Source organism: Phallusia mammillata, chromosome 6 (genome assembly GCF_965637545.1).
Source record: "Phallusia mammillata chromosome 6, kaPhaMamm4.hap1.1, whole genome shotgun sequence".
In the NCBI taxonomy this organism is placed as follows: domain Eukaryota; kingdom Metazoa; phylum Chordata; class Ascidiacea; order Phlebobranchia; family Ascidiidae; genus Phallusia; species Phallusia mammillata.
Window position 1 is genome coordinate 2291612 of NC_137257.1, and position 11744 is coordinate 2303355.

General features: G+C 35.3%; 2 protein-coding genes across 2 annotated transcripts; one reads left to right on the forward strand and one right to left on the reverse strand.

Moving 5' to 3' along the window:
• The first annotated feature begins 39 nt into the window (after positions 1-39).
• LOC145232493 (uncharacterized) lies at positions 40-9328 on the forward strand. The gene is made up of 13 exons (XM_080097129.1): positions 40-888; positions 1418-1567; positions 2111-2248; positions 2646-2730; positions 2869-3009; positions 3390-3500; positions 3891-3974; positions 4261-4624; positions 4931-5003; positions 7252-7386; positions 7498-7709; positions 8757-8796; positions 8918-9328. The coding sequence occupies exons 1-13, from the start codon at positions 646-648 to the stop codon at positions 8948-8950; spliced, it is 1809 nt and encodes a 602-aa protein (XP_079953255.1). The 5' UTR covers positions 40-645; the 3' UTR covers positions 8951-9328.
• LOC145232494 (uncharacterized) lies at positions 9048-11634 on the reverse strand. The gene is made up of 2 exons (XM_080097130.1): positions 10919-11634; positions 9048-10433 (listed from the first exon to the last, which is right to left on the reverse strand). The coding sequence occupies exons 1-2, from the start codon at positions 11418-11420 to the stop codon at positions 10345-10347; spliced, it is 591 nt and encodes a 196-aa protein (XP_079953256.1). The 5' UTR covers positions 11421-11634; the 3' UTR covers positions 9048-10344.
• Between the last annotated feature and the right edge of the window lie 110 nt (positions 11635-11744).

The window sequence follows — 11744 nt, forward strand, 5'->3', positions numbered from 1 at the left end:
TGTTCCTATCTGTGCTTATTGCTTCGCAGTTATTTATATGAGTCAGGAGTTTGCCTACACCTGAAATAGACGTAACAGAATCAGTCATAACTAATCCTATATTTGTAGTGTGTAGCAGGAAATGCTGTGATGTCAGTATGTGTAGTTTTGTAAGCCTGCCTAGTCTTGAAGATGATTCACAGAAGTAGCCATGCTTATTGCCTAAGCCGACAACTGATGTAGTTTTAGCCAAAAGCAAGACAATAGCTGATAAAAAACTCAGTTTAACCTTCAAATTATTGTGTCCAAGAGAGTGTAGAAGGTCAGTTGATTGAACAAGATGACTTTATATTGAAACCAACTTGTATTGTGTAGGTTGATACTATTAATAGAAACCATAAGGAAATGCATAAGCTAAAGATCAGGTTATCTTAGAAAAATGAAGTTAGTATTTTGTTACAGCAAGCAAAACACATTGGGTAAAATAAGCAGGAGAGATCACTTTGCAACGCTTATTAACTTTTTTTACAAATGTTGTCGGTCAAATTTGTCTTCTGAAAATGATTTTTTCATGTTGATAAGCATGTGTCCAAACGTTTCTACTTAACAAATGTTTAGGAAGACAAACAGGTGCTACATTTTTGGTGCGATCTAGCAATCTTTGCCATGCGGAGGGCACAATTGTTTGTCCTATTGTTTGTCTTGAAATGTGGAACTGCCTTGGAAGTAAAGCCAACCTGGAGTAACTGGACCAGTTGCCCCATGAAGACTAACTGTACCGTGCGGTTATTACAATGCTGGACTGCAGATCAGCCACAGAATCATGTGACTTGTCACCATGGGAACCAGACAGTGGAGGAGGAACTTCACAATTGCTCATCTTGTAATGGAAGCTGGGAGGTTCCAGAGGTAAAAATTGTTGGTTTGTAATTGCAGTGGTTTATTTATGGAAAAAGTGGTTCCTCGCTTGAAGCATTTTTTAATTCTTTTTTTTTTAATGTGTTTGGTCATTTAATAAATTAGGACAATTATTACTCACTGTTACTCCCAACAAACTGGAGTGCCGTTAAATGGCTACACTAGCCATAAGGGCCAATCTGTTGTCACCAGCTGCACTGATGAGACCTTGTTGGTCCAAACCAGTGGTTCTCAAACTTTTTTATTGTCGGGGCCAAATGGTATTTTTTTTAAGTGTGTAGGGAGCCGCAAAAAAACGAAACCTTGAGAAAATCAATAAAGATTATTACTTTGAAAGCTAAAATAGGAATGTTTGGTGGTTTTCTGAGGTCTGATGCGAGCCGCAATATAAGTAGTTGAGAGCCGCATGCGGCCCCGAAAACCGAGTTTGAGAACCACTGGTCCAAACAGTGTACACTGTATGCAGCTTATCATTTATTTGCTTGATGCTTTACATTAAGATGATTTAAACATTTTTCAGGTCACACATCCATGTGAAGCATCTTGTTACAACTCATCAATGTGGCAGGAACAGAAATGTTCAAATGACTCTAGTTGTGTTCTGAGATCGAGAACTCCATGCAATGATTTATCATTGTGCCAAGGAACATGGATTGAAAGTAACACAAATGTAAGCTTTTGTTGTAAATAACATTGGGTGGTTATATTTTTAATGCCAAAAAACAAGTTTCAAAAATGGAGCAAGTTTTTTTAATTGCTTGTGTTTCTGCCATACTGTACCAAAGGTGGTTTTCTCTACCAATATTTCTTTCACTTTTCTTCCAATACATAATATTTGCCAAATTTATCTTTGTATTGCTAGTGTACTTGCATCATATATTACCTTTTCATGGAGCTCTGTAAAATTGATATTATGGCAGGCAGCAACAGCTTATATATATACTACCTTTATTTGCTGTATAATGCCTCAAAGTTATGCTTCCACCTCTGACTTAGTTTTGTTTGATCCCTGAGTATTTGTTTGATTCCGGAGTATTTGCTTGATTCTGTTGGGTGATCTCCTTCACCAACAATGGCTATTAAAGTTTATAATATTTTACCATAAATTATCTGTTGTACATTGTCACTAATACTTTCTAACCTGTAGTTTACATAATGACAAGTTGCACAATGCCAGAATATCCTTGCATTATGTATTATCCTTTTTGTGCAGTGCAATGCAACGTGTACATCATCTGGAATTATTACGACCACCCGCAAGTGTATGAAGGGCAACATGGCAAGCTTGGAATGTTCAGGAACATATGGATTTGTTCGAGAAACGAAATTTCAAAAAGTGTGTCCAAAACTGGTAAGGTTGTATGTTGCATGGAACTGTGCTGCAAAGACCAACAGCTTGGGCCAATTTTGATTCAAAAATTCAAAAATTAGTTCAAATAACTTCACATTTATGTAAAGTTGCCAATCAATGATAAGCTGCAGACAGTGCACGCTATTCTGATCTATAAGGTCTCATCAGTGCAGCTGGTGACAAGAGATAGGCCGTGGATTGTTACTTGTCTAATGTGTTATAATATATTACTTTTAATTTAAAAGAGGTCTAAAAATTGCTTTGCTTAATTTAAATACTTTGATAGTTTATTTTGTTGTGTTACATCCCTGCAAGCATTCTAAACATCACAAACAAAAGCTGTTACTTCACTGTAATTTTTTTACCCATGATAAAGTTTAGTTTGTTTCTGTCACAGAGTTGGTCATCATGGACATCTGGTGAATGTTCAGTGACTTGCGGAGGTGGAAAAAATATTCACAGGCGAACTTGTAGACAAAATGGTAAATATGATGTTCTTGTTTGTTTTATAATCATATCAGGCAAAGTGCTTTTTAAATTAATATTTATGAATGTTATATTTATATTAAAAAACCTTATCTTAACTGTACAAGTTAAACCAGTCAAGTTTTTGTATTAAGCTGAAACATGGAATGTGAGTTGCAACACTAACGATTGTCCAGCTTGGAGCACATGGTCTGAGGAAGGCAGTTGCCTGAACAATGTTGGGACCAGGACAAGATTGTGTACGTTTATGGGAACAGTGCATAACAACTGCTCAGGTATAACCCATTGCCTGTTTGTGTGTTTGTTTCAATTTTGCTATAGGATTTTGCTACCTTACTTGTTTTAAAGTTTGGATTTGGTGATTTTGATTTAGTTTTACCAATCAGGTCGCATTATATCGGGGAGTTGTTAAGCAACCTTGTAATGCTAAAACTTGCGTGGAATAGGGGATGTTTGTGACGTTATTAATGTGAGATGCTCGGTGCTCGGCCGAGCACGCTCGGGTGCATTATAACGAACAGAACACTTGCTGTTTTGGCGCATCCCTACTTATGATAAATGTGTTTATGTTTAAATAGATTATGTTTTGCATGCGTATGTGATATTTCAAAGATCTGTTGCTTTTCCATCAACTGTCATGCAATTTGCCCTTTAGGTTCTGGACCATTTCAAGTCCGCTTACAGCAGTGCAGTGCGAGCACAACAGCAGAAACGAAACCAATCTGTCCGGACACATTAAACACTTACACCATACCTCTGGTTGTTGGTGAGTGATAAAGTTATGTTATAAAAATTTCTGTTTGATACAGACTGGATAAATATAATTGGAGATTTTTCATGCATTGATTAGTTCTGAACAACACTTTCGGTTCGATATAGCAGTATGATAATGTCATTTTTTGTTGTGATGTTACCATAGACCAGTGGTTTCCAACCAGGGAGGAATTCTCTCAAGTGAATTTTTGGGAACCGAAAAGGTTGGGAACCACTGCCTTAGACCAATGGTTTTTAAAAATTTTGTAATATTGACCCCTTTATAATTAATTTTGTTTTTAGTGCTGACTCCACCATACTTATTTGCCTTCACTGCCCCCCTGTAAACCTCTCATAATATTCATTTACATCTCCAATTGCAAATTTCTTCATATTTTTGCAGGTCTAAATTTTTTGTTTGCTTTGGTACTGGTGGCAATGATACTTCTCTACAAAACATATAAAGTAAAGCAAAGGTCATCAAATGGTATGTCATAATGAGGGAATTGCTATTTTGTAAATAATTTTCCATTCTCAGTTTTTTATTTTCTAAATACTAAGATTACAATGTTAATGTAGTCTGTTAAGAGGGTCTGACACAGTTCAGTCTTAGTAGTCTACCATAATAAATGACAATCTTAGTAATCTACTATAATAAATGATTTAGTCACATCAGTGCATTGGGTTGTTTAAAATGGTGACATAATGTTCTTTCAAAAATTTATGCTGATTATTATCCGACCAATTGATAGTTTAGTTATATTTTTTAACAGGAAAAGTGGATTTCATTTATGAAAATTCACCAGCCACTGTTCATTCAAACTGCAACGATACTGAAGCCAACGATGCAACTAATGAGACAGAAACACCAACAGTTAAAGTTGTCCCTTACAAAATTCCTTTAAAGGATCCAGACATTGACGAAAGTGATTTGTTTAAACCAATGTTTAAGAAGCAGCGGAGCAAGAGCTTGAATAACAGACTTTACAGCCACAAGGAGGTGCCAGAGATTACTGTTGATGATAGCGACATTTTTAGCAGTAACCTGCAAGTGAAACAAACTGATGTGGCTGATTTAGTTGATGGAAGCTCTCTTTTTACGAAGCAAGAATGGCATAGTTTAAGGCCTTCAGTAAGGTATGTTTAAATGTTGCAAACAACTTGTTTTATTGTTTTTCTTTATTGTGACATAGAACAGAATTGGAGAATGTTGCTAGCCTAGCCTATTCAGTCAATGTATTGTCACCAGCTGCACTGATCAAACCTCAAATTTAAGACAATGCTTTTTATGTAATGAGGTGCATAAACCAACGTAATTGTGGAATGAAAATAGACACAAATAGCTCCCATATGAAATACAAGTCACAAAATAAATTAAAAAGAACCATTTCTCTATTCAGTGTATATGTTCAAAAACCGAGACAATGTTTTTTTTCTTGTCAGACGAGCATATCGCCAAAAGTTTTTACCTCAAGAAGATGCGTCATGGCAAAGAACACAAACTCTAAAGCATCCTGTAAGTTATGCTACTGTAAATATTTGTGTTTGTTTTATTTAACAGTGGGTGGGAATTTCCTGATGAGGCATGCTGCTTTATGTGTCTTCCATCATGCTAACTGTGTTAATGTTATTTCTGTGGTATCAATTTTGTTCATATTTTAAGCTTTGCGACTTTTAGTGTAGCTCAATCCATATTAATTTGTCGGTTGAGTTAATGCAATGTCACCCAAGTTTAGCTTGTGGAACCTAAAAAGCAAAACATGTAATCAATTGCATTGTCCACTTGAGATATTTAACCTAACAAACCCACATTTACAAGAAACCAAGTTCCTAATTTGTAATATAGCTGGAAATATGATTCCTGGTAGTTAAACCACAGTTAGGAACTTTGTAAAATAGTGTTTCTCTTTTTTGTATTTTTGCTGTACTGCCCAAACTTTTTCCCTACAAGGTTGCTGATTTTAAACACCCCCTTAATAGATAAAGACTTCAAATCTATTGACTTCAAATTATGGGTCCCCTTCCCTGAAGGGGACACATATTGTTTTTGTCCGTATTTTTTTTTCTTTTTTTCTTTTTTTCTTTTTTCTTTTTTTCTTTTTTCTGTCTAACGCTGGTTTGTGAGACGCATTTGGTCAAGAAAGAGTGCTTCAAATTTATTCAAATTTGGACATATGTTAGATATTAATCCAAACTTGGTCCACCTGAAGTTTGACCCCAAATTACCCAGCGGTTCACCCACAGGCCTCCGAAACGTAAAATTTTTAACGCTAGTTTGTAACGCTCGTTTAGTAAAGAAAGAGTGCTTCAAATTTATTGAAATTTGGACATATGTTAGATATAAATCTGAACTTGGTCCACCTGAAGTTTGACCCCGAATGACCCAGCGACACACCCACAGGCCCCCGAAACGTAAATGTGTCTAACGCTCATTTGGTCAAGAAAGACACTGTAGGCAGAAGTCCCAAGAGAGTACGTTTACGAATAATAGGGCAGAGCGGGAGGGCTCAGCTTGACGTTGGACAGACGTTTTACGAGACGTCGTTTCGGTGATTAGAAATCAGCTGTTTTGCACAGCAATGCTATGTCGTTTTATTAAGTTATCACTCACATTTTCAGTTTTGGCAAAGGTTTCACACATATGACGCGATTTAAACCTAATAAGCGTGCTTCGGTTTCGTATATGTCAAGGAAAACTTTGTTAAACAAACTAAATATGAAAAAATAAACTTGACTTTTTTGCAAGATAAAAGTTTTTTTTAAATGCTCAGTGTCAGGTTGGCCGCTGCATGACCACGGGTTACTTAAGGTCAATTAGTAGGTATTACTAACACAGTTCAGAACTTTCTTTCGTCATAACGTAGCGGTTTTTTTTTTAATCAAATACTCAAGGCATGTATATATTAGGTCAAACGGTGTTGTTGAACACCAAGGACGGCGTGCTATTGAAAACGGTGTCAAAAGGTCAAACAGTCGTTTGGTGTGTACACCCTAAAGGTTACTACAGGTCAATGGTACTCGTTTGCGAAACAAAGTTAAATGAAAAACTCGTTTTGCGAAACAAAGTTAAATGAAAAGTTATATATACACTTGCAGCAAATCGCTTTTTAATTGTCTGTAACACAACTGTTACAGCTTTCTAGAAAAAAATTGTGTTTAAAACCCGACCTTGGACGACAATATCTGGGTCAAAGCAAGAGATTAAATTGAAAGTATTTGTTTCGTTCTTTTTTATTGTTTTTGTAATTATACGACAATAATAGTGCAAAAAAATACAAACAAATTTTTTTTATTGTTGGGTTAATGCTTTCTAAAAATTTGTTCTTAAGAATTAAAAAATCACCGCAACATTTGTTTACCGTAAATCCGCAAAAACACGCATGTGGGGACCCATTAGTTTTTGTTTACAAAAACAACCATATGTGTAGATCAAATGATATGTATAGTAAATTGGTAAATATCGTATAGAATATATAAAATGGAAGTATATCGGAAAGCCACCATTCTAGTTTTATGATGTAGCAACTAATATAAAAACATTTTATCAAATTGCTCATATTGGTGGATATAGACATAAAGTACAGAGACTAAACATTTGGTTTTTGATTGAAAACAGTTGTATGTGTAAAAAGGACTTGTCACTTAGGGTTACCTGTTACCTTACTGAGTTGGGTTGAGTTGTCTGGTACGGTGAAGGAACAATTGGTGACACAATTGCATTAAACAATCACTGAGCCATGAACTATGTATCACTGCAATTTCAGAGGAATGAAAACAAAGCAAGCAACTCGCCCAGGCATCGTCGCACACACAGTGAAGGCGCAGTTCTTGATGAACAATCTGCGTCATCAATACCTCCTTCAAAACCAGAGAGGAAAAATAGCATCAGGCAGCCAAGTGTAAGTGAACGCTTGAAAGTACAGTATTGACAATCAACATTCTGACATTTATAAATCTAAATTTTTGTTTCATTATGTTTTGATTTATTATCATTCCATCTTTATTTACAGTTGCGATCAGCTTCAGTAAGCCACCCTCCCAAACCGGTAAAACCAATGCGCACCCATAAAATGCGCAGCTCAACATTCAATGTCAGTACCTGGTACATTGATAGCCCATCCAGTGAAACATTGGAAATAGATGGGCACTTGTATCCAATTGGCTCAAACTCTCTGTCGAAATCTGCACCTCAGTTGGACCAACTATGTGATACAACGCTTGAGTATGTTAACTATGATCATTTCTTAGTCAGCTTTTTACATTTTAATTCACTTATATTGAACTAAAAAGAGATTTTAGGTGTCCTCAAGCAGGGGTGTCAAACTCAAAACAACTTTTGAGGGCCAAAAACAAACTTTTAAGTTAGTCTAGGGTCGCACATCCCAACATTTGCTACAGTGTAACATGACAACAACAAAATTGCATGATTAAAAAGTACAATTTTCATAAATGACATTACGTACCTAAAAAAAAACAGATATACAGTGTAGCAAAGTAAAAGAGTAAACTGTGCTTTATTGCTTTGTGTGGAAACAATGGCCTACCATGACACAACAAGGTATAAAATATGATGCAACAATTGCAATTGCTGATTTTAAAAATGGGCTCGTTCGATCATCCTGTAAAATGTTACATATACCGCTAATCGAGATTGGATAGAGCTACTAACACCATAACGCAAATGAAAACCTGGGGAGATTAGGGGGCGTAAAGAGCTGAATTTTTTATTTAGGGCCTATAAATAGGTTGGAATGGGAAATAAGTTTTTAAATTTTTTACATTAGTAACTACTTTTTGGGGTTAGTTTTATTGAATTTTAAGTGCTAATACCTTACCCCGACCCTAATAGCCCTAACCAGGAGCATTTTTGGAGATATAACCAAATCGACTTTGGTTGTCATTTGCGTTATGGTGTTAGTAGCTCTACCTAGAGATTGATTGTATTATGTGAACTCATTGGTCCGACAGGGTTTGAGTAAAACACATAACTTCTAAAAGTGACTTTGCTGGCCACACAAAAACTCTTAGAGGGCTGCATGTTTGACACCCCTGTCCAAAGGCATAGGTAAATCTAAAAACTGTTTGTGACACTAAATTCTGGCCCAAGTTAGGTATGTTTTACACTAAAAAGTTTGTGTTTGTATGGTGGGAAATTTCGGGTTTGGGTAAAAGCAGACATCAAGTAATTTTAAATTCTCAACTCAAGTGCCCTATACTTAGGCTTAAATATTTTACCATTTCTACATTAAAAATGAACATTCATTTTTAGAGCTGTGGAAGAAGTTTCATCTGAAAACTCCGATAATCAGGTAAGATGAAAATTAAAATATTTTTCAAGATATAATTTTGTTGTCGTTGATAAAGGGTAAAATGAATTCTGTTAAATAGACCAAATGAAGTGTGAAGTGCTTGATACACTTTGTTTTTTAGGATGATAATGTTTTAGAAGAAGACGCATCATGATATTTAGTGCTGACATTCATTCAACTATCTTTTCACTGTATTCAGTTTTGCTTCAATATTTATTATGCTATTTTAGTTTATGTGATATTTGTCTTAATAGTTTCATACATATGTACACATTTTATTGTGTCTACAAATGGTTATTGCACACAAGCACACAAAAGTATGATACACAGAAAAACAAGTTACACAACATTGAATTATCACAGTGCACAATGACGAAGATAGAAAATAAAACTGTAAATGGCATTTCAAAATACTTTGCTCATAAGATGTGATTATGTGATAATAGACTGGCTTGTAATGGCAAAATGTGTATGTATGAATCAATGAATATAAATGCTCTGACAGTAAAAAATAAACTTTTAGATTTGTGAATGTTGTGCATCGTACAAAATATTTTATTCTGTGCCATATACAAGGTCAAGCGTTAAATAAAGTGGCTGAAGCTGGTCTATGGAACACTAAAACATAATGTACAATCTGGAATTAGAGCTTACAAAGACAAAAATAGAATTGAATGACAAAAACACATATAATACTGTACCAAAAATACAAAAAAATAACACAAACTTAATCACTTGTACTCAAAGACACTGTTAAGAAACAGTTCTCACTAGATGAAATCATAGGGCAATGTTTTTTGGGTGGGTTGATTGCCATGAGTGTTAAGTTACTGTACAAATTCTGATTCATGCTCAACACCTTCACAACAATGAACTGTCACACTACATATATTGTGTCACATGGAATGTTTGTCTCAAATGGCAAGACGTGAATACAATGTTACATCTTTGTACATGCTTCCCCACACATTATCATTAACCCGCAGAGGTGGAAAAGATGTAAAAACATCTCATGTAATGAAGCAATGTTTCCAAATGTTCACATACACAACCATAGCTGAAAAAGTTTATAACGTTACCCTATGGTTTATGGTTTCCAGGAAACCTGAAGCTTACTCCATGTGTTCAGTGGTAATATGCACAATACCACAAGGTAATACACTTTATTAAACAAAAATTTGACTTTATATGAAAATTATAATTTTACGGACATGTGAAAGTGCTGATGGTTAAGGCTGTTGAGGGTAAATGGTTTGGATTGCAAATTAATTTCTAATCTGGTATTCGATCCCTTTTATGTCATATGTTTTCACATTAGGTAAACCATGAAGTATCATACTGTACCATGTCGTGTTTAGTACCACTCTATATTATTTGTTAAACAAAGCACACTGGGTAAGCTGTTTTAAGTAATCACAAATAAACCATGCACGTGTCCGTTGATGTACACAATGTTCAAAACACTTTCTGTGCAATTTACAAAAACACTGCAGTTAACTTCCATGTAGTCAATTTTACATTGCAAATGCCCTATGCAGTTGGCTATTATCAAAAATCAAAGTATGATGATGAGTTATACTTGTCACTGTACCGATTCCCACCTCCACCAAATGTTTTCTTTGGTGCTGATGTTGAATCTAAATAAAACAAATCAATTTCTTGTACAGTATGTGTACATACATGCAACATACTACTGTTATTATTTTTTTGGACCAGCAAGCCATCACAGTTCATTACATTTAACAAGACTAACTTGCATAAAGATCGAAATTTGTTTATAAATGCTGATCTTAATTTGTTTTTGTAAGATATACGAACAGGTACACATGTTTTAAATAAAAGAACAAGTAAATTTATTAGGTGCATCTAAAATATACGAGATCACTTGGATCATTTGGAGTATTACTATCACCGCTTAATGCACCTTATAAAACTTGGCGGACCTTTATATCCTTGGTGCACCTTTATATCGCTAGGTAAAGGTGCACCAAGCGATATAAAGGTGCACCAAGCGATATCAAGGTGCATCAAGTAATATCAAGGTGCATCAAGTGATCCTGTATATTTTAGATGTTCTGAAATTTATTTATTTCCACATTACAGGTCATGAAAAAAGTTATACTTTTTAGCGAGTTCCTTTGCCCGTGCGTTTGTGACTGCCATTTGTTAGTTGAAGGAGACAAGAGATCGAAATCAAACTCATCATCGTCAGCATCTTTCATGGGGTCATTCTGAGGACTGCTGCTTGCATTTGAAACACTGTGGGCACTTCCACGCATCCACATTTTCGGTTTGTGACTTTTGCTTTCTGAAGGCTGCACCGACTTTGGTACAACTGTTTTATGTCGCGAATAAAACGTATTCCCCAAATTTGTGGCGTCATTTCGGTTAAAATTATTCATCCCTCTTGATTGAAGAGAAGTTTGAGACACAGTTACATTGCGTTTAATACTCCAAACGCTGTCTAAGTCGAGACTAGATGATTTAGGTTTGCCGAATGAAAATCCATTTATGTTGCTTGGTTCTTGTGACCACTGCTGTGGTAGTGTTTCCTTTTTGGTTGGACCGACATAGCGAAACTTTTTGACGCCCCCTCCTTTGTTAATTTCGTTTTCTTCCTTCATTTTTGATTGTGACGACTTATAGCTGTCGCAAATTAATTTGCAAAAATAACTTCCTGCACCAAATTAATTTGCAAAAATAACTTACTATCCAAACCCGATTTATCTACCTTTACAGCATACTACAAAGCTGAAAACTGGTAAACTTTAATAACTAGGGTTTAATAATATTTTGCAAACAATAATTTGTTTCCAGGGATCCGAAGCGCAAATCTTTTTACAAAACAATATCCCTATCTGAACGCAAAGGGCGCTAAAGGAACGATTTTTTATTTATTTCAGTTTTCTCAATATTGGAATTATTGAATATATTTTTAAATAGATGAA

What these genes read in the sequence shown, in the direction of transcription:
- LOC145232493 (XM_080097129.1), top strand. Translation starts at nt 646, where the DNA reads ATGCGGAGGGCACAATTGTTTGTCCTATTGTTTGTCTTGAAATGTGGA. An exon ending in CACAAACTCTAAAGCATCCT is followed by an intron (nt 5,004 to 7,251) that starts GTAAGTTATGCT and finishes CTGCAATTTCAG; the next exon opens with AGGAATGAAAACAAAGCAAG. An exon ending in CTATGTGATACAACGCTTGA is followed by an intron (nt 7,710 to 8,756) that starts GTATGTTAACTA and finishes ATTCATTTTTAG; the next exon opens with AGCTGTGGAAGAAGTTTCAT.
- LOC145232494 (XM_080097130.1), bottom strand. Translation starts at nt 11,420, where the DNA reads ATGAAGGAAGAAAACGAAATTAACAAAGGAGGGGGCGTCAAAAAGTTT. An exon ending in GCAAAGGAACTCGCTAAAAA is followed by an intron (nt 10,434 to 10,918) that starts GTATAACTTTTT and finishes TGTTTTATTTAG; the next exon opens with ATTCAACATCAGCACCAAAG.